At 44.5% G+C, this 26,970-nt stretch overlaps 1 protein-coding gene across 2 annotated transcripts in view; it reads left to right on the top strand.

Moving 5' to 3' along the window:
* CRACD (capping protein inhibiting regulator of actin dynamics) overlaps positions 1-26,970 on the top strand; it is a 318,205-nt gene that overhangs the window by 165,573 nt on the left and 125,662 nt on the right. For both annotated transcript variants that reach the window (XM_063920884.1, XM_063920885.1), the window contains one exon: positions 15,581-15,758. In XM_063920884.1, the coding sequence (XP_063776954.1) occupies positions 15,581-15,758 (178 nt within the window). The remainder of the gene's footprint in view (positions 1-15,580; positions 15,759-26,970) is intronic.

Here is a 26,970-nt window from a genome sequence, read left to right as displayed (position 1 = left end):
AGGTGCCGGTCCGCGAGCTCTCATTGGCTAACGAACCGGCACCTGATTTGAGCTATACACTCGGCCGTCACTGCCGCAGACCAGACTGAGGAGGCAGAGCGGCAGGCAGGAGAGGCGCGGCTTCGGGTGGCTGGGCGGCGGATCGCGATCGACTGGTCGCATGTCCGCGATTGACCAGTCGATCGCGATCGACTGTTTGGCCACCCCTGCCCTACAACATGCTATGGGGTATACACCGCACTTATGGTAGCTCTGAACTTGAGACTCTTTGTTTGCAGCCCCATACAGCTGCGTACAAAAAAAATGCTAGATGGGCGAGTTCGGGCCACGAGGTAGGCAAGTTCATCTGCCATTGTCGCTGTTTCTACGCTGTTGCAACGTCAACTTGCCCCCCTTGCGGCTAATTGAATTGACCCATAAGACTATTCAATAGGGCATCTCATTTTGTAAAGCAGCTGGTTCCCTGGATATCAGTATTTATGCTGTGGCCCTGCCCTAAGAAAACGGGAAGCATTCGATATCCTTGCTGTCGGGATCCCGGCACTCAGCATACCGGTGCCGGGATCCCTCTTGGGGTGCCCGCAGCGTGGTGAGCGCAGCGAGCCCACAAGGGGCTCTTTTTCACTCGCCCCACTGCCGGCATTCCGGCGGTCGGGATCCCAGCACCGGTATGCTGGGCGCCGGGATCCCAACAGCTGGGATATCGTAGTAGACCCCTAAACTGATGTTACCAGTTATTAACAGTGTAAATCAACCTGTGACAACTTTGTGTCTTTCTTGGGAGTGTTTGAGAAATAGCTAGTGTTAACATTAATTATTATGTAGACGATTCACAGTTGCACACAAGTCTGCTGCAACTGTATTCCCATGTCGCGCATGGAACTAAATATATTAGCCGTATGCAGAGTTTAACAAATCTATCCATCTGCTTTTTCACATAGTCATAATCATCAGCAAGTGCTCGCCCCAGCCATATACCTGGTGCAATAGATGCATCTAATATACAGCCTGTGTGCCAATGCCCTGATTGCACCCTGCTGTGCCTGTTCATTAGTCTTCTTAGCAATGAGAGTGACTGTGTCTACCCCAAAGAGGGTATTGGACCGGTTAGAGTGTCAAAGGCTGGGCAGTAGACAGTTTGGACCGGTTAGAGTGTCACAGGCTGGGCAGTAGACAGTTTGGACCGGTTAGAGTGTCACAGGCTGGGCAGTAGACAGTTTGGACCCGTTAGAGTGTAACAGGCTGGGCAGTAGACAGTTTGGTGCCTGTGTGTACAATAGGAGGCGAGGCATGATGGATGTGAATATAGAGGGGGACACTTGGGGGGCTATGAGAGTGAGTCAGCGTGACATGAAATCTGCAGTGGCAAACTTCCCATTAGGCACGTGAGTTAGGGGTGGCACGTGTTTGGGGGCAGCACTTGGATGCTTGTGTTGGTGCTGTCAGCTCAAATAGTACAGTAACTGCAAAATATATTCACTGTACTGTACCATATGCCACCTGGAATGGAGTGTAAACGGGTAGGAGATGCACATACCACCCCTGTAAGCTATCCAACTGTAAATATGTATACATCATTGAAAGAAAAAAAATCATAGTGCCTTTTTTTTAATTAATCTATTAAATTGGCTATCATCAAATGAAGGCTTATAACCAATCAATGAAAACAATAAAATTAAGCAGGCAGGGGGCGGCCGTTTCTGTTGTCTGCCCTCACCCCTAAATCCGCCCCTGGGAATCTGAAGGATCATCTGTAGGGATGTTATATATATGTTTTGAAAGGACAGGGGCTCATTTTAAACAAGACGTTAAGGACAGATTTGGAGTTATGAGTACATGAAAGTATTTTCTTTACTCCCACTGGAACTTTTTAACTTAGGCCAATGGGATAAGAATTAAACTAAAAGAGAGTGGGTGATAGGAGGCATTATAAAATGGTCAGGTGCCAGGCCTGTGCCATTTTAAATGATGATTTCTGGAACTGTTGCCTCGAAATTCCCTTGGGGGTTGAACATGTCCCCTCTCTCAGGGATCTGAGTGTAGGGCTGGAGGACTGCCCGGCAGTAAGCAGATGAGGAAAGGGAGTGGGCAGGTTCCAGAGAGGGGGTGGAGCTAGAGGGCCCATTGTGCAGTCCTCCTGCTCCTACCTGCAGGTATCATGGTAGATAGGACAGCGGGCTGCTACAATCGCGTCTCTCCCAGTGACAACTTATACCCCTTTAACACAGGTTATTGCACATGAGCGCGCATAACCCATGTTGCTGTGCAGTCTGAAAGGGGACAGTTGAAATAATCCAGGTCTAGCGACCCAGTATTTCAATTCGGGTAGCGAGCAGGGTTGAACACGTGTTCAGTCTGGCTCGCTGTGCTATGTGAACGGGAAAGTCGGGTCGATGCGATCCATTTCATGTGCACATTATAGGGACAGGCGGCTCTTGGAGAGCATGCGATCTCCAAACGCAGCCCTCGTCACTGCTGACATCACCAACCCGACAGTGGCAAATAGGGGCTCAGGCGGGTTGCACCCGGGAAGCACCCACATACGGCTCCCGAGTGCGTCCCGCCTTGCACGGTCTGAAAGGGGTATTAAACTACAGGACTGCAAGGTAAGATTTAACTTTATGTGTGTTTCTAAAACTCTGTGTATGTGTGACCTGCTGCATTTGTGACCCTCTATATATGTGACTCTGCATCTGTGACCCCCGGTATCTGTGACCTGCTGCATGTGTGACTGCTTCTGTGACCCCCTACAGATGTGACTCTGCTTCTGTGACCTGCTGCATGTGTGACTGCTTCTGTGACCCCCTGCAGATGTGACTCTGCTTCTGTGACCTGCTGCATGTGTGACTGTACCATATGTGTGACCCGCTGCATGTGTGGCTCTGCGTCTGTGATGCTCTGAATGTGTGACTCTGCTTCTGTGACCCACTGCATGTGTGTCTCTGCATCTGTGATGCTCTGAATGTGTGACTCTGCTTCTGTGACCAGCTGCATTCGTGCTTGGGCATCGGGGAAACCAATTGAATGTGGTTCCTAAAAAAGAGACCAGGATAAATAGACATTCACAAAGGGCAACTCAGTGAATGATGAGACTAATGAAGAGATAAGCTCAATATTATATACTTTGATGCAGTCACTTGTGGGTTAGATCAGTGGTTCTCAACCTCGGTCCTCAAGTACCCCAACAGTTCATGTTTTCCAGGTCACCTAGCTGGTGTACAGGTGTATTCATTACTCACTGACACATTTTAAAATTATTTCACTTGCAATCCTGTGAGGAGACCTGGAAAACATGAACTGTTTTGGGTACTTGAGGACCGCGGTTGAGAACCACTGGGTTAGATGTTAGATGGTTGGAGCATAGGGCAGTACTGACGTGAAAGGATATACAGTCTGCTTTTGCTTTAATGTTTTCCCATGGACTGTTGAATGTCTTGTGCCTTTGATTTTTAAGTCTTTTGCTCTTTCTTAGAGTGGGTACTAAGAGAAGAGATGGGAATCAGTTCAGTTTTCCACTATCTGGATATTTTTATGGGCCTTAGATATTGCTGAGCTCGATGTAGGAGCTGGTTGTTTTGGGCTACCATTGAAACCCTGAGTTCATCCATAAAGTTCTAGAACACAGAAATGTATGAAGGAAAGCAGTATACAGCAAGTTATTGGCTCTGAGGTATTGACAAACAGTATATGTATGGCCTGTGAGGTTACTTTTCCCCGGTTGCAATCGCTCCTGGGAAGGCCGAATTTTGCAACATGGGCCCTCATTCCGAGTTGTTCACTCGCTAGCTGCTTTTAGCAGCTTTGCACACGCTAAGCCACCGCCTACTGGGAGTGAATCTTAGCTTTGCAGAATTGCGAGCGAAAGATTTGCAGAATTGCGAAAAGAAATTTCTTTGCAGTTTCTGAGTAGCTCGAGACTTACTCTGCCACTGCGATCAGTTCAGTCAGTTTCATTCCTGGTTTGACGTCACAAACACGCCCAGCGTTCGCCCAGACACTCCCCCGTTTCTCCAGCCACTCCCGCGTTTTCCCCAGAAACGGCAGCGTTTTTTCGCACACACCCATAAAACGGCCAGTTTCCGCCCAGAAACACCCACTTCCTGTCAATCACACTCCGATCACCAGAACGATGACATTTCTTCGTTAGGCCGTGAGTAAAAAACCAAACTCTTTTGCAAATTTACTTGGCGCAGACGCACTGCGAACATTGCGCATGCGCAGTTTGCGACTAATCGCTCCGTTGCGAAAAAATCTTACGAGCGAACAACTCGGAATGAGGGCCATGGATCATCCTTAAAGTACAAATCTTTACCACAGGTTGGCTAACAAAACTCCAAATTTGGAAATTCAGGAGAATATAAAGATATGGAAAACTTATGAAATGTTTTATGAAATGTATTATAATGGTAAGTCAGTGTGGAAAACGTAGGTATTTGGTACCAGTTTACTGATTATACATGGTCGAGTCACATTATTATGACCACCAGTTAGGTGCAGTGACCATTCATTTGCTTAGAAGCCCCATGCGTATAGGGTTCCCTGAACTTTCATTTTAGACACATCTGGTACCTCAGGTTCATTGTGACGGTGAGCTGCTCCACTGTAGCATGTCAGTCGGCCCTCACTCTGTCCCCAGCCACAGCAGCAGGCTGTGTTTCTGTTTTCACACTTCTGTGTCACACACACAGCAGCAGTTGTGACCGAGGCTGTTGATGAACAGACATGCTGCTGCCCCACTCAGACCCCAGTCACATTTGTGAAGGTAAAGGTGGCCACCAGGGCCGGTGCTAGGGTGTTCGGCGCCTCCCTGCAAACTATTAATTTGCGCCCTCCCTCCCATGTGTTTGATAGTGCAGCGGTGGCAGGTCCGTGAGACTACTGCCCGCGGCTCTGTGCCCACAGTGCGCCAGGCACCACTGGCACAGTGTTAGTTACGGCCCTGTGCAGGGTATCTAGGGGAGGGCGGCACAGTGACTGTGAGAGAACACGTGGGGGTGGGGTCGACACAGCAACTGAGTGACACAGTGACTGGGACTGAACACAGAGGGGGGGATTGTGACACAATGACATAACACAAACTGGGGGAGGGGGGTGACAGAGTGACATGACAGGGCACAGAGGGGGGGGGGGTGACACAGTGACAGAACACGGGGGGGGGGCACAGTGACAGAACGTTGGGGGTGACAGTGACAGAACACGGGAGGGTCGGGACACAGTGACAGAACACGGGGAGTGGGGACACGGTGACAGAACACGGGGTCGTGACGCAGTGACAGAACGTGAGGGGGGGTGACGCAGTGACAGAACATGGGGGAAAACACAATGACAGAACATGGGGGGGGATACACAGTGACAGAACACGGGGGGATATACAGTGACAGAACACGGGGGGGGGATGACACAGTGACAGAACACGAGGGGGGGTGACACAGTGACAGAACATGGGGGAAAACACAATGACAGAACATGGGGGGGATACACAGTGACAGAACACGGGGAGGTGACACAGTGACAGACACGGGTGGGTGACACAGTGACAGAACACAGAGGAGGGGGGTACAGCGTGACATCAGGGTGTCTGTAATATCACGAGATCCTGGAGTCTCAGTGGGTATGTTACCCTAGGAGCTTGCAGCACGGCCCGTACCCTCCCCCTGCCGAATGACCTGACCTGCTGTGCACTGCTCAGAGCCGCCCACTCGGGATACCAGATATTTGCCTCAGCGCTGCCTGTCTCTCTCTGCCCACAGCGGCCACCACAATGCTGGTCTGCTTACTTGGGGCCAGGCGAGCGCGTTTCCCCTTGTGTGCCGATCACCGCAGCTGTAAAGACTCGGGGGGGGGGGGGGGGGGGGGGGTGCTTCATGGCGGCAGCGGAGGGGCACAGCGTGGCTGATTGCAGCAGCAGCAATATGAGGTGCTTGAGGGGCTTGCTGCGATCACATTGGGTGAGCTGGAGGGGTGGGGTTTGCTGAATGCTGACCTGGCCCACTCTGGACTCCGTGGAGGACATGGTTTGTTGTTAAAAAAAAATAAATACATATCACACATAGCTGCTGCCTCCCCCCCTTCCCCCCCCCCACACACACATCCCTCCCCCCACATACACACGCACACCCTCCCCCCCACACACACCCCCACCCACACACTTTTTCAGTCACTCTCCCCCAACTTACCATTCTGTTTGTCCTCCTCTGCAGCCTGGTCCCATGTAGCTCCGCCCCCTGGCACAGTGTAGCTCCGCCCCCTTTTCGGGCTGGGCCGTGGAGTGTAACATAACACTGTCATAGGAAGGAGGATGCTTCATCATGCTGCCGGCAGCAGCAGCAGGGTCCCAGGCGCAGCACAGGGATGCAAAGCAGGCAGAGCGCTCCTCTTACCCAGCGCCTACCTGCTTTGCATCCCTTTGCTGAGCGGGTAGCACCAGGCCTGGTGGCCACCATGGATCCGACAGTGCAGTATTCAATTAGCGGGCATTTCCGACAGGATTTGTCCATTTTCGACAATGCTGATCCGACTTTTTTTTAAGTTGGATCAGCATTGTCGAAAACGGGCCAAAAACTGTCGGAATTGGCCGCTAATAGAATAGAATAGAGGATCCAACATGCATTGAATAGACCCCATAGTCTACAGTGTATTTTAGGACCTGTTTCTGAGGCGGACACTGCACAATAGCGGACAGATCTCGCGGATATCTGCAAACTAAACATGCTGATTCAACCCAAAAAAAGTTGGAAATTGCAGTCTTTCCGACTTGATGGCAATTCCGACTTCAATTGAATAGATCGTTATGTCTCTTTCTCCTCCACATCTGTCTTTCGTCTGCCAGCATTGTCTGCCTTCTCTTTACTATTACTCTGATTTGTGTCTTATCTCTAGACTATCCTGTAATCTCTCTTATCTCCTGTCACTAGCTCCCTGTCTATACTAGCACTTAATGCTCTTTCCTTAGATTTCACTTTTCATCTCTCCGCTAAACTCCCTGGGGTATATTTACTAAAATTTAGATTTTTAGAAGTGGAGATGTTGCCCATAGCAACCAATCAGACTCTACATATCATCTAGCACCTTCTAGAAAATATTAGCTAGAATCTGATTGGTTGCTATGGGCAACATCTCAACTTCTAAAAACCTGCACTTTAGTAATTAGACCCCCTGTATCTCTCATTCTGGTTACTTCTTTCTCACATCCTTTTGCTTTGCCATTTGGGGAAGGGGGGGGCGGGGATCCAGTTAATTACCAATGCCAGCCATTCAATCATACCGCTTTCAGACCAAAATCTCTGGATCCACTGAACACAAGTTTCAAGCTGACACCCATTCACACCGCAGGCTGGACCTGGGTTATGGCCCAAGTTTCATGCACTCCATACAGTGTGAACGGGACCTGGGTCATTTGGTGTCCAACCCAGGTCACTACCAAGGTTGGATTCCCAGGTCACTGGACCCGGGTTTTTTTTTCTGGGGGGAAAAGGGGATTAGTTTGGTTTACCTCACACATTAAGACCTAGAGGACTTTTCCTGGCAGCTTTGGGAGTTGTGAGCAAAATTCTGCAATAATAGGGCAGCCTCTGAGTTTTAACGCGCAGGGAAACCCATTGATTCCACATTTGATGCAGAGTCATTGGGCTTACCATGAGTGGAAAGGCCATTTATTGAATAGCTCCTGGGGTGAGGTCAGGGTTAGACTGCGTGAAGGGAGGGTAAGGGTGTAGCGGAAAGGGGGGAACATACTTACCTTGCCCGTGTCGAGAATTTACAGATTGGATGTCAGTGTTGGTATGGTGATTCCCTTCCGACGATCATTCATACTGAACCTTTTGGGGAAATGTCGTTTCTCTATCTGAACTGGTAGAAAAAGGTGTCCAACTCTTTTTTCTTACTGAGATAAAAATGATTTGTTACCCCTGGGTGCTCAAGTCCTGCTGCAGCCTCCTCAGGGGCTACATTGTAATCACTTGTAGAATATGATCCTTATTACGTTAGTGGACATAGGGGCCTATTTACTAAGCCTTGGATGGAGATAAAGTACCAGCCAATCGGCTCCTAACTGACATGTCACAGGCAGTGTTTAAAAACTGACAGTTAGGAGCCGATTGGCTGGTACTCTATCTCCAGCGACTTTATCTCCATCCAAGGCTTGGTAAATAGACCCCATAAACCATGTAAGACAATGTGGACTTTGTGTTTGAATTGGCAGAGTATAAATAGTAAACGGGAGGTTTAACTCAAAGGTTGTGAAAATATTACATTAATGAACTTAGAAAGATTTTCTCATCATGAATAAGTGTTGATATTTTGGAAATCTTAATTAGTAAAGTAGGTTTGTTATCTCTTGTAGTCCAGTTTTATTGGGTTTTTTTTACATCAGCATTCATTAATTTTTTGTCATTCATGAGACAAATTTAGGGTGCATTCTGGAAGTTTACGTGGAGTAAAATAGAAAGTGACATCGTTTTAAATGATCCTGATTTTCCAGGAACTGTCCGAGGTTTTAAAGACTTCTCAGGACTGGAAGTGTCCCTGTTTTTTTCATTTTGGACACATGCGTAGTACAATTCCTCATTTGCATATGTATGTAGATGTAGTCTCCATAGTTTATAGGTTAATAGTTTATCCTGTGTGCATGGCAGTGACGTGCGGTGAGGTGAGGCGAGGCAGGTGAGGCAGAGCCTTTCCTGTCATACTAACGTTTGTACCAGAGTTTTGACTGTATAAAGTATATGAAAAATACAAAGAATATATTTGAAATAATTTTTTTGCATTATTCTAATATTTTTTATAGCCAAAACTCTGGAGTAAAAAGTCTATGGCAGGTGAGGCACTGCTAACTTTTCCGCACATCTCTAATCAAAACTCACGAAATTTCCAGGAGTTTATACTACTGCTCCTGTGTATAATGCCCACATGTACGCTTTGGCTCATATATTGCATGTAAATCTGTCTCTGGTGCTAGCCAGTGCCTCCTGAGCGATTTAGCTCACCGCACGTCCCTGGTGCATGGTTGCCTCTGTGTGTCAGGCCCGTCAGTTTCATAACATGTACTGCTTACAGATCTGTCAACATTGCCAAATATTTTCCATTATTTCACTTCGCATGCAGTTTTCAGAGCTAAATGAACAATTTTACTATACAATAAGTTGTTGGGCGCATTGCAAACCTTGGTTTAGGCCAAACAGCATGGTGAAACTGGATGTGATCTATATGGTTTTACTTAGCGGTTTGCCTATGTGGAGTCCCAGTGAGATGTAATGTGCTGAGTCGCCTTACAGACTCACTAGTGTATATAAATAGTAAATAATGTCAAACATATCCAACCTTTCTATACCCAGCATAATCTGTGTTGGGCTCACTCTTCTGGGAGGGGTGGGGTTGTGGTTAGCAGAGCAATTATAGAGACCAGTCCTTATTGACTGCTTGGCTATTATCTAGAGTTTAACGTATTTTGAGGACTATTTATCAAATAATTGCTCAGATTTATCAAGCCTTGGAGAATGATAAATTACAATGTGATAAAGTACCAACCAATCAGCTCCCAACTGTCATTTTTCAAACACAGACTGTAACATGGCAGTTAGGAGCTGATTGGTTGGTACTTTATCACCGTGCAATTTATCACTCTCCAAGGCTTGATAAATGTGGGCAAATATTTGCTGGCTATTTCCCGAAAATACAATATATAGTAACGTAGTTTCTGAGGTTGAAAAAAAGACAATTTGTCCATCGAGTCCAGCCTGTTAGTGATCTCCTACACTGTAATAATTTTAAGACTAATTTTAACTGTGGTGAATGTTTAGTAGTCATGTCTATTCCTTTTTATTTTTGTATTTTTATTTATTTCTTACTTACTATAGTGCATGATTTACCCTGTATATCCATATCCATTAGGAATTTATCTAGCCCATTCGTAAAAGTAATTGCCGAGTCCGCCATTACTACTCTCAGGCAGGGAATTCCAAATACTTATTGTCCTTACTGTGAAGAAACCTTTCCGTCATTGTGTGCGAAATCTACTCTCCTCTAACCTAAGCAGGTGTCCACGTGTCCTTTGTGATGATCTTACCCAAAACAAATCTCCCGGTAGCTCTGTGTATTGGCCCCTTATATATTTGTAAATATTAATCATGTCCCATCTTAAGCTCCTTTTTTTTCCTGTGTAAACATGCCTAGCCTAGCAAGCCTTTCCTCATATTCGAGCATCTCCATACCCTTAATCAATTTGGTTGCCCGTCTCTGAACCTTTTCAAGTTCCAGGATATCCTTTTTGTAGCATGGTGCCCATAGTTGTGCACAGTATTCAAGATGAGGCCTTACTAGTGATTTATATAATGGGAATATAACACTCTCATCCCTTGCATCAATTCCCCGCTTTATGCATGCTAATACCTTGTTTGCCTTTTTTGCTGCATTCCTACTTTGGGTACTACTGCTAAGTGTGTTATCTATATGAGCCCCTTAATCTTTTTTCCAGTTCAGAATCCCCTAGTTTTTCCCCATTTAGTATGTAGGTAGTGCTTTTGTTCTTGCTACCAAAGTGCAATACTTTACATTTGTCTATATTGAACCTCATTCTCCATTTTGCTGCCCATGTTTCCAATTTAAATAAGTCGTTCTGAAGAGTCTCAGCATCCTCCTCAGAATTTATAACCATACACAGTTTGGTATTGTCTGCAAAAATTGACACTGTACTCTCTAGACCTAATTCTAGATCATTTATGAAAATGTTGAACAATAGTGGTCCCTTGTGGCACTTTAGTCCAATTTGAAAACGTTCCATTTACCACCACTCGTTGCTCCCTATTATTCAACCAATTTCTAACCCAAGTGCATATTGTGCTCCCTAGCCCAATTTCTCTTAATTTGTAGATAAGTCTCATGTGAGGTATTGTATTGAAAGCTTTAGCAACGACTAAAAATATTACATGCACCACTTCACCCTGATCTGGGTTCACACTATTTCATAAAAGCCTATTAAGTTTGTTTGACATGATCTATCCTTCACAAATGCGTGATGGTTCCTATTAATAACCTTATTGGTTTCAAGAAACTCCTGTATTCTATCCCTTAGAATACCTTCCAGTACTTTACCCACTAAGACTTACTGGTCTATAATTATCTGGTTCGGCTTTACTTCCCTTTTTAAATATCGGCACTACTTCCGCTAAACGCCAGTCTTTGGGGACCATGCCTGATGTAAGCGAGTCATTGAAAATCAAATATAGGGGTCTTGCTAATTCGGAGTGTAGCTCCATGAGAACCCTTGGGTGAATTCCGTTGGCACCAGGTGACTTATTAATTAAACAGTACAAACTGTGCGTTACAATACGGTACTAAAATCTAGCTGTGAAGAGAAACAGTATTCAACAGAACAGTAATTTATAATACATTGTGTAATAATGTATCAATGCAAAACCTCCTATGTGTAACAGTGTAATCCCACAATTCCTTCATTTCAGACAGAAGGAGCTCAATGCTGCTGAGAAATTGGATTTAACAATCTTAGGAATGTGAAGATGGCGACAACCGCTATTGCCTATGGGCTACATATTGTCAAAATTACCAGGAGAGTGTTCTTTATGAACCCCTTCCCAGCGACGGCCGATGCACATTCATGGTCAGCCTCTGTCCATGCATATGTATTTTAATACATTCGGCAGGATATCACTTTTTATTTAGACATTTTTTTTACGTTTCTCCTCAAGAATTCCAAATTATAAATGCAGGCAGTCAGGCCGACAGGGGTACAGGGGAAACCACCGGTGGGCCCCACTGCCTGGGGGCCCACCTCCTACTCTACGGATCAGGTTCCAGACTGTGCACTTGAATTATACATTATACAAATGTTACCTTATACTGGACAGTGGTGTATTTTCTACAGTGCATTGCTGTTATTAATCTGGTACATTATCATGCATGCAGCAGCTGAATTTACTGTATATATTTATGAAGGGGCACAAAAAGTTGCACTCTCTAATGCAGTGGTCTCCAATCTTAATTGGGGTGTGAGCTATTTTCGGAAAATAAAACCTCTGAAGGATCTACCCCCTCCCCCCAATGCGCGTGTGTTCTTGCGAAAGTGGGTGTGGCCTCACAAAAGCGGACATGGCCCCACAACTACAAGTAATGCCCTCTCGTGTAGTGCCAGATACACAAATAATGCCCCTCAGCATAGCCAGATACACAAATAATGCCCCTCAACAGTGCCAGATATACAAATAATGCCTCCCAGCAGTGCCAGATATACAAATAATGCCTCCCAGCAGTGCCAGATATACAAATAATGCCCTTAAGCAGTGCCAGATATACAAATTACACCTCCCAGCAGTGCCAGATACACAAATAATGCCCCCAGCAGTGCCAGATAAACAAATAATGCCCCCCAGCAGTGCCAGATACACAAATAATGCCCCTCAGCATAGCCAGATACACAAATAATGCCTCCCAGCAGTGCCAGATATACAAATAATGCCTCCCAGCAGTGCCAGATACACAAATAATGCCTCCCAGCAGTGCCAGATGTACAAATAATGCCTCCCAGCAGTGACAGATACACAAATAATGCCTCCCAGCAGTGCCAGATACACAAATAATGCCTCCCAGCAGTGCCAGATATACAAATAATGCCTCCCAGCAGTGCCAGATATACAAATAATGCCCCTCAGCAGTGCCAGATATACAAATAATACCTCCCAGCAGTGCCAGATACACAAATAATGCCCCCAGCAGTGCCAGATAAACAAATAATGCCCCCCACCAGTGCCAGATACAATGCCCCCACCAGTGCCAGATACAATTCCCCCGCAGTGCCATTTAAAATGCCCCCCACAGCGCCAGATAAAATGCCCCCCTGCAGTGTCCGATACAGTGCCCCACACAGTGCTAACTCTTGTGCTGCTCCCCCTGTATGAGGGACGGAAGGGGAGGAGAGCGCAGGGCCCCTACCACTGCATTTCCCCGGTGGGCCCTACACGCCCCCAGTCCGACACTGCAGGCAGTAACATTTTTATAATGAAGGAAGCAGCAGTCTTGTAATCTGTATATGTAACTTTCCCCCTTGTAGTCTGTACATCATCCGTGCACATGCCCTATACTGTATCTGCACACCTTATATCCATCATGGTATATATACTCAATGTTATACTTGTGGGGTTTATAATTCACATTTTCCATAAATAGTAACTTCTAAAGCCTAGATAAGAAAAGGTATGCAGAGGATAGTTAGTAATAAGGTCGACATGGTCACAAGATTGATGTGACACTGGTCGACATGCATTTAAAAAAAAAAAAATTTTTTTTCAAGTTTTTCATACTTACTTTTCTCTACATGAACTACGATTGGGAATAATAACCTTTCCTAAAGCATGGTGAGTGAAGCGCGCGATGAGAGGGAACGCGGCGCAGTAATTGGGGGACCAAAAAACATAAAAAAAACTCATGTTGATCTTTTCCTGTGGTGACCCTTTGACCATGTCAACCTTGGGCATGTTTTGGGGTCTCTTCTTTCTGGGATCTCTTCCGGGTCAACCGAATGATCCACACCCTTTAAGAATAGCAGCTAACACACATTAAGAGAAATGCATAAAGCAGTGGGTCAGTAATGAAGGATGGGGTCATCTCCAGTGACAGATTTCTATCCTCAGGAATGTACAGCTGGCAACTATATGGTGCATTACTTGTCTGAAATTGTCCCTGGGGTGTCTGTGATAGGGCTTAGCGTGTAAGATACACTGGCGAAAGGGCAGATGTGAATAAATCATTTTCTAAGATTTTGGTACTCTAAAATGAAATCCTGAATATAATACAAATTCCAGGCGAAGGGTGCTAAGTGCCATTGCCGAGGAATTTAAATGCTGGCAAAAGCACCGCTTCTCACATCCTTTTCCTCCCTGGCCGAATGCCAAATTCGCTCAAAAGTGCTCTCTACTCAATGGGGCAGCAAACACTACTGCTGCGCCGATTCCGCCGGGCAGATGTAGTCACCCGCAATGGAATTCCTCTCTATGTATTTTTTTTTTTCACGTATTTGGAAATAACTGAAAATGTGACTTCAGTCCCTATAGTCTGGGACACGGGCCAATAGATCTGCAACGGAATGCTGTCACTGACTTGTGTTAAATGCAAATTCGCTCAAACAACCTTCATAAGGAAGATACAGTATACAATATTTACATAGCATCCTTTAACCACCTGCCACAAAAACCTCATCCAGGCCACAGAGCAAAGGTCACTGAGGACAAGAAATTTATACTGCAATTATTGGTTATTAGCGATATTAACGGCTGACAGTTTTCATTTCTAATCTAATTAAATGAGATGGACAGAATCTGTTCTTCCCAATCACAGAATGCTTTGGGAAAAGCCAGCTCTGTGCACAATTCATTTAGATGTCATTTACATGTGTTCTGCTGTTTTAACGTGTATTATTTTCCACTTAAAAACCAATAAACCAATCTCTGAACAATTGTAGCTATAACTGCACTTTGTTCATATTTTGCAGATCCTTGTTTTTATTGTTTCCTAGATTGTGTTAGATGTTGCATTATGGTCTCATATTATCTTCCCCCTTGTCAAGCAACAATAAGTATAACTGTGTACAGTAAATACTCAGCAGTTGGGCAGCTGCAACTGGAATATAAATTAAATTACTGTTTATTAGAGTGGAAACATTATAGCTAAAAGGAAAATAATGAGAGATAGCCAGATAAACAAAATGGTTATAAAAAGTGCCTTGCCTGAACAATCGCAGTACAGTTAATTGTTGCACTGAGCACTGAGGATGTGTAGCACGAGCAGGGAATCTCAGCAACAAAGCCACCAGGATTATAGACAAATTGCTTTGATCAAGGTAAATTGCAATATAAAAAAAAAAAAAGTCTAAAGGGCATACCTTATTTTACTTTAATACCTTACACAAGTTTACGCCTTTTCCAGTATCTAGTGCACTCTATAAAATAACAGATGGAATCTGATCGGTTGCTACAGGCAACATTACTACACAGTCACACTAGTCTAGAAGATTTGATAAATCTCCCCTAAAGGGGGGTACTGACGGGAGAGATGTGTGCTGAGCGATCTTAACACAGACCGCTCAGCACACATCTCTCCCCCCCGCTTAGCACAGCGTGATGGGGGGCGCTCAATTCACACAACGGTGAAGTGAGTAGGTCGCTCACTTCACCGTTGTTGATTAGATTTTAAGCACGGATCTCTCCGTGTGTAACCCCCTTAAGCCTCTAGCAATGATGTTAATTTTTGCATTCCACTTTACCATCATAGAAGTTTCCTGATTTTAGTACAGCGGCTCACCAAATTGCAATTGGGTGTCCGGGGAGCTGTGCATTATGCGGCCAGAGGCTGACTGTGATGTGATTTGGAAATCTGCGTGTATTGACGCATGACTTTATAATCTTAGTTCAGCCTCAGTGGCAAAGCAAGACATTCATATGGAACACTTGTTTGCTTATACGTCTAGTAATTGTACTTTGACTTTGTACTATCTTAGGCTTGGTGATTGTATGACCATACCTTAGAGGTAATCCTGATAACAGTGTGTGTGTGTTTTCTCACTTGTGTTCTGCAGAAAAGAAAAGAACAGGGAAGTTTAGGCCTCTAAGGAAGTTTTTTGGCAAGAAGAAAAAGAAAAGTTCCTCACTTGGTTTTCAGGAGGGCAAACTAAAACCCAGTCAGTCTATCGGGAGTGTCTTCAATAACCCGGCATCCGCGCTCTCCTCCGATGAAGAAGCATGTGATGATCTAAGGTTAGCAGCAAACTTGTTACTTTATTTACATTGTATAATATTGCCGATCAAACAGGACATGTGTTGCATGCTGGATGGCAGGGATTGCTGAAGTAAGGACCTGCGGAACATACATTCCAGTATTGAAACCAATGATAAGATTACAGATCTGGGTGAGAATTATGACATACTCTATGTATTATACTCTATGCATGGCTCAGACAGGGACACAGCAATGCTGATGGGCTCACCTTGATGGCTAGAATTTTTGTTTTACAATATAGGGGGAGATGTATCAATCCTTTGAGAGAGCTAAAGTGGCGAGACATAATCTACCAACTAATCAGCTCCTGTCATTTTTCAAATACAGCCTGTAACATGGCAGTCAGTAGCTGATTGGTTGGTACTTCATCCCTCTCCAAGATTTGATACATCTCCTTCATAACATATTAAGCATTTCATTGTTCTCACTACAGGTTATATCAGGTATTGTTTCAAGCCTTCTGTAAAATGTTAGGATATAATAAGTCATTGAGGTGGTTATGGCTCTATAAAGGCACAAGAATATATACTAATGTACAAGTGTGTTTACTTTAAAGATTATGGAGCATTATCTTATTATAATACATTGTTTTCTGCTTGGAACAAAACATGTTACTTATATAGGTATGTTTTGGGTTTACTGATAATGGCATCACGGATGTGTAATGGTTAGCATTACTGCCTCACAGTTCTGAGGTTATAGGTTTGATTCCCACCATGGCTATAACTGTGTGGAGTTTGTATATTCTCCTCGTGCTTGCGTGGGTTTCCTCCCACAATCCAAAAATATACTGGTAGGTTAATTGGCTCCAGCAAAAATTAACCCTAGTGTGAATGTGTGTGCATGTGGTAGGGAAAATAGATTGTAAGCTCCACTGGGGCAGGGACTGATGTGAATGACCAAAATAGTCTCTGTAAAGCGCTGTGGAATATGTGTGCACTATATAAATAACTGGTAATAAATAAATATATATATATAATTATATCAGACCTGGCATGATGGAACTGACATCATGAATATGACACCCTGACAGCTTCTCTCCAGGTATAAGAGATGGCAGCGCTAATCACCAGCTATAAGATATGTTATACTGAAATTCCTACATTTATTCATGTAAACTTTTGCAGTAATATTGACAATTTGTCAGAAGGGTTATATCAGCTCAGTAATAGGTATTACGGTGCAATATGATCGATTGACTCAAATACACGGTTATTACATTCTTACCATTACCATCATTAGTTTTATTCCTGCCCTGAAATTTCGTCCAGGCTATATAGATGTATAACGTGATTTCACTGTGGTGTTCTCATCATTAGGACACAGAAAATGTTTCTGGCTTCTCAAGTCTTTTATGAGATATACTGCGTAAATTTTCCCTGTATCTATACATCACAGTGGTCACTGATGGGTTAATCCCTCCTGTACCATGTATGGAGAATAATTTTGAATTCTGAAACCTCCCATGTCCTTTAGTGTACCTCTGTTATTTTTAATGTCCCTCACCATTGGGGTAAGATCTCTCAGACTCTGCTCATCTACGCTTATACCCAGGCCAGCATGGCAGATTGTAACCACATTCTTGGGAGCCTGTAGCACCCTGGACTGTGGGCTGATGTCTGAGAGTTTTCCACTGGTGTTGTAGTTCAATTTGCATAGACATTGTACATTGCCCCTGTGAAGAGCATTCAGGATGGATGCAAATTGACCACATCATTCTGAAATCTCTCTGATGAAAGAGGTCAGTCTGTCCTGTCTATGCCTCTGTGGATGTTTGTAAACGCTATTTGTGTGGCTGACTCCTGCCAGCCTTCTTCTGCACTGCTTTGAGTCCTGAATCCTCTTTTGAATGTGGTGGCAGCTGATTTTATGCTCTGTTCGTTGCAGTGACTATGAGTAGTAGAAAGTCTAGGGTATGAGTACCTATTTTTATTGTGGATCTTCAACGAGAAGTCATGAGGAGCACTAAAGTTTCTTTCCCCAAGCGGTCCGCCTGCTGAACTCCTGAACATTGGCTGACTAGACGTACATGTAACTAACTTGTGTCCCTACGGTATACCTATCTGTGTGACTTTACTCCCCCCCCCCCACCTGCTTATCTGTTACCTACTTGGCTGTTGTATAGCAAACTGAAGACAAATTCCTAGTATATGCAAGTATACTTGGCCAATAAAGCTGATTCTGATTCTGATTCTATAGGTGGAAAAGGAGAGTATGTGGTGTGATGCCTCTGCTTTCCTCAGTATATGTGGTTCTCAGTTTTTATTCACTTCCACTACTAATGCTGCCCCTGGCAAGATTTCAGCTTGAACTGATTAGATAAAACTTTTTGGTCCAGTGTATGGTACTGTGTGGGCACAGAGGCCATACTCCCAGTTCCCCAGTCTAAAGTTGGTTCAGTTGGATCCCCTGATGTAGCTTTCCTAAGTGCTGAGGTTACAATGAGCAAAAATGAAATATATCAGATGATGAACTTCCATTGTGTTTTCTGTATATAGCATGAGGTCTTTTAGGAGAAGGACTCAATGGCCTCATGAAGGAGAAATTGTTTTTAAACAAACACATAGGCTGTATGCATCTTTTGGAAGAACCTATTAAGCTTGACATTGCTATTACTGGGGTCGCAAAGCAAACAACATTACAATTTCCTAGAGATCTGATTGGGTGTCAAGATACTAAGGGAGAGATGTATCAAGCCTTGGAGAGAAAATGTTGCCCAAAACATCCATCCATCTTTAGTAATTTTTCTAGCACGTTTGGTTGGTTGTTTTGGGCAACTTCTCCACTTTATCTCTTTCCAAGGCTTGATACATGTTCCCTCAAGAGAGAATACAGTATGTTGTAGCATGAAAAGCCTGCTAGTCACCTAGAGCTACCAAAGCATTGGCTAGAACAGTTTTGCTGAAAGAAGTTGCAGAAGATCAATACGACAGTACTAGGAAGGAAGATGTCAGCAACCCCTACTTGCCGACCTTTTAGTTGCTCCTCTCCAGGAGAAGCCTAGAGAGGAGATGCAGCCACCCACTTCAAGGGTGGGACTGGGCTCTTCGCATCATTTTAGCCTCACCTCCTCCTTAAGAACCCACTATTCCCAATATTATCTCCCCATCCAGCGCACTTCACTAGGAGTACCACCCACCCTTCGGGCGATGCCAGGGACTACCTGAAAAATTGCGAGTCTCCCGCTCCTTTTGGGAGAGCAGGGAAGTACGAGTATGAATCAACCCATTACAACAATTAAACTCTATCATAGAAACATTTACACAGAATGTGACGGCAGATAAGAACCACTTGGCCCATCTAGTCTGCCCTAAACATACGTACATTCACACATGTACCCGCTAGGGTTGTTTTTTTTTTTTTGTCAGGAGCCAGTTAATCTTCCCAGTATATTTTTCGAGTGTGGGAGGAAACTGGAGCACCCGGAGGAACCCATGCATGCACGAAGAGAATATACAAACTCCACACAGTTAGACCATGTGGGTAATTGTACCCATGACCTTAGTGCTGTGAGGCAGTAATGCTAACCATTACACCATCTGTATTGCCAACTTCACATCCATTTGTGGCAGAAATAGGAATAGTAACTTTTGATTTACAAATGTTGTAAGGATTGGCCATGGTGCTTCTGTTGTATATGGTCATTTTCTCTCAGCTGCTGCTTTTGGCTGAAGCTTTGGTGGCCATTAAAGAGGTTACTCTTGGCTGCAAAAAAATGCTATTTTCCTGATCAGAGTACAGTCAGGAGAGCAGAAGTGCCTTACTGTAGATTTTCTGTCCTGAACAAACTTCATTAGTCTTCCTACTGTACATGCCTTTTTTTCCCTACATCTTTTATCCCTTTTTAATTCTCCTACACAGTGCCCCACCCCGTCCCCACCGCCACACACACACACACACACACACACACACACACACACACACACACACACACACACACACACACACACACACACACATCTTTATCCCTACCCGGACAACACATAACATGCACTGTTGTACTGCATGATGACCCTTACACTAAACAACTTTCACCTACCTCTCAGGTAATATAAGCACTTTCTAAATCTCCTGCACAGCTCATCACTGATACAGTATATACATGAAGAAGCTGTATACTCACAACTGAGTATCTGTTACCCACTGCAAGATAAGAGCTAAACATCACTACAATAAACCATACTTGCCTACATGACCCTCTCCATGAGGGAGAAAATGCTCTGTTCCTGGACTTTCCTGGTAATGTATGATTGCCATTACTTGTGGTGAGCTAGTTAATTGTTAAGAAAGGTGTTTCACCACAGGTGATGGCAATCATACATTACCAGGAAAGTCCAGGAACAGAGCATTTTCTCCCTCATGGAGAGGGTCAGGTAGGCAATAAACTAGCTTTGTAAAATAGCCATAAACATTCAACAGAAGAAGTGGTAACGTCTAGGAATATCAGTACACCAGTAAGAAGAAAATGCACAAAAAGTAGACGACCTTCAAGGACATCTGTACCACACAGCAAAGGCTATTTACATCTAACTGACTCCCCGATGAGCCACATCTTAGTGCATAGGTCTGCAAACTCGGTCCTCAGGACCCCTCACAGTGCATGTTTTGCAGGTAACCCAGCAGGTGCACAGGTGTATTAATTACTCACAGACACATTTTAAAAGGTCCGCAGGTGGAGTTAATTATTTCACTTGTGATTCTGTGAGGAGACCTGCAAAACATGCACTGTGTGGGGTAATGAGGACCGAGTTTGCAGACCTATGCCTTAGTGCTCCATGGAACCTCGCTAATAACCATACACTTGTATGGGAACCCAGACTGACTCCAAATAGCAGCAACTAAACCTTCAAAACCTCATACAAAACATCAGTACAGGCAGTCTACACCCAATTATTAGTACAAAGACCTTCCTTTTTGCTTGTCAACTTTCCCTACTGGTTGTCCTGGTAACCTATTTGAGGCATGGGGTTATAACCTATCTGAATGACACCTTAGTGACAACAACTAGCCATGATATGTTGTGCTGAAGAGAAAATGGCCCAGTCAGTGGGTAAAGGAGGCAAAACTTTTTTTAGGTATGTAAGTGAAAGGAGAAAAATAAAAGTCAGAATAATAAGACTAAAGACAGAGAGTGAGAATCTTGTTGAGGGAGACAATGTAATAGTAGATCATCTTAATTATTTTTGCTCAGTATTCACTACTGAAAGAGAGGACAAGGGGCCACAGTTAAGTTGCAGGGATATTCAGAAAAATGAAACAAGTACATTTACAGAGAAGAAGGTCCTAACAGAACTCTGAAAGTGGATAAATCAATGGGGCCAGATGGGATACATCAAAGAATACTAAAAGAGCTTAAAGGCACCATTAACAGAATTATTCAACCAGTCACTAGCTTCAGGAGTAATTCCAGAGGATTGGAAAAGAGTGAATGTAGTCCCACTGCACAAAAGTGGAAGCAAGGAAGAGTCAAGCAACTACCGACCAGTGAACCATACATTAGTAGTAGGGAAATTGATGGAAATACCCTTAAAAGAAAGAGTTGTAGATTATCGGAAATCCAGCAATTTACAGGATCCCAAACAGCATGGATTCACTGGGGGTAGATCATGTCAAACAAACCTTATTGACTTTTTTGACTGTGTAACTAAAGTAATAGATAAAGGTGGATCCATAGATATAGCTAATCTAGACTTTAGTAAGGCTTCTGACACTATCACACATTGCAGACTGCTAAATAAACTCAAAAGCTTGGGATTGGATACTAAGATCGGTTGAATGAATAAGATCTTGGTTGCAGGATAGAAACCAGAGAGTTGTAGTAAATGGAGTGCATTCACAGGAGGAAAAAAGTGTTACCAGTGGATACCCCAGGGATCTGTACTTTGACCAATGCTTTTTAATATCTTTATTGGTTACATTGCAAATGGTACTGAAGGCAAAGTATGCCTTTTTGTAGATGACACCAAGGTATGCAACAGGATAGACACACCAGGAGGGGAGGCATTTGATATGCCGGCTGTCGGAATCCCGGCGCTCACCAAACTGACGCCGGAATCCTGACAGCCAGCATACCGACAACTATTCTCCCTCTTGGGGTGTCCACGACACCCCTGGAGGAAAAATAAATACCGTGGCACGCGTAGTGCGCCACCATATCTGCAGCTTGGCGGGTGCAGCAAGCCTGTAAGGGGCTCTTTTGTGCTCACGCCGCTGCCTGCATGCCGGCGATCAGGATCCCAGTGCCGGTATGCTGGGCGCCGGGATCCCAAGCGCTGGCATAACGTACTAGACCCCACCAGGAGGTATAAACAAATGATTAAGGATCTAAGTAGACTAGATGAATGGTCAAGAGCATTGCAATTACAGTTTAATGGCAAAAAATGCAAAATCATGCACTTGGGTCTCCAAAATCCAAAGGCTAAATGTAGTATTAATGGGACTATACTGGTAACTACTGAGGAGGAAAGGGATCTAGAAGTCACTATTTCAGGTTACTTAAAGGCAGGCAAGCAATGTAACAAAGCAATGAACAAGGCTAATCAGATGCTTGTTTGCATAGGGAGAGAAAACAACAGCAGAAAGAAAGAAGTAATAATGCCACTGTATAGGTCATTGGTACGGCCTCATCTAGAATACTGTGTTCAATTCTGGAGGCTGTATTTTCAAAAAGATATTAATACATTAGAGACTGTACAAAGAAGAGCAACTAAAATGGTGCATGGCCTACATCACAAAATGTACCCAGAAAGACTAAAAAATGTCAATATGTACAGTTTGGTGCAGAGAAGGGAAAGGTGGGAGGGCATGACAGACACTTTCAAATATATAAAGGGTTTTATCAAAGTCCAGGAGGAAAACATTCTTCAAATGTTTTAATATTAGAACACGAGGACATAAAACTGGTGGGAGGTGGGTTCAGGGGAAATTTGAGGAAAAATAACTTTACGGAAAGGGTAGTGGACAAGTGATATAGCCTCCCATCAGAGGTGGTAGAGGCTAAAGCCCAGTACACACTAGGTGATCCCTGCCGACGCTGATATTGGCGGCAGCGGGGACCCGGCGGGGTGCCAGCATCGGCAAGTGCATGCACACTTGCTGATGCCGGCGAGGAAGTGAGCGACAGCTGGGAGGCGGCAGGGGGAATGATGACCATGCTGCATCTGCAGCATCGCTGTTGTTAACGAGGGCCTCCCTCGTCTGTACATGTTCAGACGAGGGAGGGGGTCGATAACGATGCGCAGGAGTGCGCATCATTAACGACATTGAGTGTACACATTGGACGCGATTGTAAAAGATCTTGCTCAGATCGGTTCTTCTGAGTGAGATTTTTCACTTTCTCGTCTATTGTGTATGGGACAGTAGAGCAATTGAAACATGCATGGGATAGATATAAGGTCATGGTTACTAAAAAATAAGGATCAAATAAGGTTTGAGGTAAAAATATGGTTAAAAAAAAAGGGACAGATTAGATGGGCCAAGTGGTTCTTATCTGCCATCAAATTTTATGTTTCTATGTAAGATCATCTGGAAATTACCTCACTAATTGAAGCATATAGAAAGAATAATCACTTAGCTCATGGGGTCTATTCACTAAGCCCTGGATGGAGATAAAGTGGAGAGAGAAAAAGCACCAGCCAATCACCTCCTAATTGCCATGTCACAGGCTGGGTTTGAAAAATGACAGTTAGGAGCTGATTGGCTGGTACTTTATCTCCGGCCACTATATCTCCACCCAAAGCTTAGTAAATAGAACCCATAAATAGTTTGTAATAACATAGATGTTTGTTGGGCAAAAACAGAGCTACAATTGGTTCAAAAGATTTAAACTTTTGGAAATCCAGTTCAATACCTTTCTCTGCAGCACAATCCTATTCCCAAATAGACAGGTCGCTGAGGCCACAGTAGAAGTGGTCTCTGGAAATGATAGATTCAGTAGTAACAGTGAGACATTGTCATAAGGCCAGTGGAAAGTTTGTTTCAAATGGACATCTCACATCTGTGCCAGAGTAAAGTAGAGATGTATCAAACCTTCAAGAGGATGGCATAAACCAACAGGGCCAAATACCATGAAATCTCCTGCATTAGACTATTAGTACATAGCGGAAATTGCAGTTTCTAACTAATTGAAAGAAGAAAACAAATCTTAATAAATAGGCTCTTTATATAGTACCACTTTTCCATCAAAAACCTGCCTCCAACCCACGACACTGAACACGTGACCCGGATCATGCCTTTCACACTGGAGTCTACCTGGGTCAGATCCGGTAATAACCCTGGTAGTGATCAGGCTTGAGGCTCCAGCAATTTGGACTCGAGTAGACCCTTTCACACTGAGACAGGACCTGGGTCAAACTGGCTTGGCCCAGCAGTATCCCGGGTTTTTACGCTCAGTGTGAATGGGGAATAATTATTGTTCCTCTGCAACTAACTCTCAGGGCCGTAACTAGGTGTGTGCGGAGTGTGCTCCGCACATAGCGCTGCAGGGTAAGGGGCGCTGTTGGCAGCATATTGTCAATTATGAATTATCTAATTACTTTCACTTGCAGCTTCCTCCCTTTTTGAGGCCCAGCATCTCCTGACCGCCCCTGTCTTCTACCCCCACCCCTTTTGTCGCTAATATCTATACAGCATTCATGGACTTGACTTGATAGCTCTTTGTTGTCCAGTCGCAGTGTTCTTTATTACATTTTGGGATGCTGATGTCCCCGGGATTAGAACCCATTGCCTATGACATTGCAGTCGGACCCTCTATTCATTGAGCTATTTGTCCTTGCATAGAAAACTAGAGAATTCCAAGCTGGAGAGTTTGAAGTATTTGAAGCTTACCTTGTACTTTGTGAAGGGGTGATCAGCGCTGCGGCTGTTCAGATCTATGCAGTGTGTGGCTGCAAGGGATTGTATGAGTGGCTGCACACTGCATGGATCTGCTCAATTATGGTGCTGGTAAAAATTTTTACGGGGTTGGGTGTTTGGCCGGGATGCAGCAGGTTGTGGATTTGAGTCCTCGTTGTGGTAGTATATTGAAATGTGTTATTTAATGAGGGGTAATGTGGCTGAATGGTGGCAAGCTCTTGGATTGGGTGCATGATTGTGGTACAGTATAAAGAGGATTTGTGTCCAAATCAATTTTTTTGCATTTTGCTATAAATATGTGTGTATATGTCATGCTCCTTCCCAACAAGGCATGCACATTGTGACCCTATTGCCCTAGTGGAAAAATTTTGGGGGCACCATTTCTTTTTCTGGCACTGGGCACCAAAAAGTCTAGCTACGGCTTTGCTAACTCTGCGTAATTTATTACACTGCTTTGTAGTTGTCTAGCTTCCTTCAAACCAAAACACACACACACTCAAACGCACGTGCGCACACACACACACACGCTCACTACTAGCAACAGTTTTCCTCACATACCAGTATTGCTGTAGGCTTTATTTTTCCCTTGCTGACTATATAGCTTGAGATACAACTGTATTAGTCTGGTGTTGCTGAATCATTCTTTGTTGATTCCACCTTTTCTCTTTTCTATCATTCTTTATTGCCCTATTTGGGATATACACATGTATTGCTATAACATATCCATCAGTGTATATGATAAATAGGGAGGCTATTAGTGTCATTTTGGAATGAGAGTGAGAGTGAACTTTCTACAGCTCAGTTTGAACTGCATATATGCCATTGTGAATGTATACAATTGCGGTAATAACATTTCCACTCATACAATTCCTATGTGAATGGAGATGCTATTATTATATCTGTGAATTGTGGGTGAGAGTGAACTAATCACCACTCAGCTTGAACGGGATGTAGTTATGTGACCGTCGGTCACAACACCTCCTCCTACCACCCCCAACACCGCCCCCTGACAATCCCAACAGTCTGCATGCTGATTAGCAGAGACTATGTCCACAACACCCATAGAGTGGAATGAGCCCGCAGCATGGCGAGCGCAATGCGCCCGCAAGGGGCCTGTTGCGCTCCCCCCCCCCCCCCCCCCCGACATTCTGCTGCCTGGATACCGGCGGAGGTATGCTGACTGCCGGTCACGCATACCCAGGTTAACAGTTAACACTACACTTCATAGTTGTGGACAGTGTCAGACTGAGGCATAAAGGGCCCACCGGGGGAATGCAGTTGTAGGGGCCCATGGTTAGAGGTGTGGCCAGTCTCCTGAAGGGGTGTGGCCAGCCACCACATTGGTTTGCCTAACCATGAGAGAGAGAGCATGGGTTGTGCCCCTTGATAAATATATGTAGTAAATACTGCTAATTATTATTATTATTATTATCCTTTATTTATATGGCGCCACAAGGGTTCCGCAGCGCCCGATTACAGAGTACAAATGCACATAAAAAATAGGAAAACAGTGACTTACAGTTGAAGACAATATAGGACAAGTACAGGGCAGCTAAGCATAACTACACCAGTAAACATAGAGATAAGTTCCAGGTGGTCAAAAAACTGTGGGATCTGGGCGGTTGAGGATTATTAAAGTAAGAAAAGTATAAGCACATGAGGGAAGAGGGCCCTACTCGTGAGAGCTTACATTCTAATGCATGCATGACATACTTACCTACTCTCCCGGAAGCTGCGGGAGGCTCCCGTTTTTTGGGGTAGCCCCCCGCACCCCCGGAAGAGTGGGCAGGTCTCCCGCATCCTGCTCGCACCCTAGTGATGCGAGCAGGATGGAGAGAAAATCTCCCGTATTCGTGGGTACCGAAAGTAACCTCACCGCTGACCGCAAAGTTCCCACCATTGGCTACAATGGAGCGCATAGGCGCTACATTGTATCTGTGCCGTGTGCTGCCTGACAGACACTACAGGAGCACACAGCCAATCAGGAGAGTGCCACGACGTGGCGCTCCCTGATTGGCTGAAGGGACCCTCTTTGACAGGAGTCAGGGGGGGTCCTGGCAGTCGGGGAAAGGGGTCCCATGTGTAAACATGGGGCCCCTTTCAGTGCGTGGTCGGGTTTCCATTTTATTATTTTGCCAAGTACATGGATTATACAAAGAACAGAAGGTACACTGGATTATGTGAGTATAATTTTTTTCACAGGTACCCCTAGGATTCTACATGGAGAAGAGGACCGAGCCTCGTGGGAACATAGGTAAGTATGTGTGTATGTTGGTGTGCATGTATGTAATAAAGTTGTACTGTCACGGTGTGTGTGTCCTGTTTTTATTGGGGTAT

Source organism: Pseudophryne corroboree, chromosome 1 (assembly GCF_028390025.1).
Source record: "Pseudophryne corroboree isolate aPseCor3 chromosome 1, aPseCor3.hap2, whole genome shotgun sequence".
Taxonomy (NCBI): Eukaryota; Metazoa; Chordata; class Amphibia; order Anura; family Myobatrachidae; genus Pseudophryne; species Pseudophryne corroboree.
This window is presented reverse-complemented; position numbering and strand designations above follow the sequence as displayed.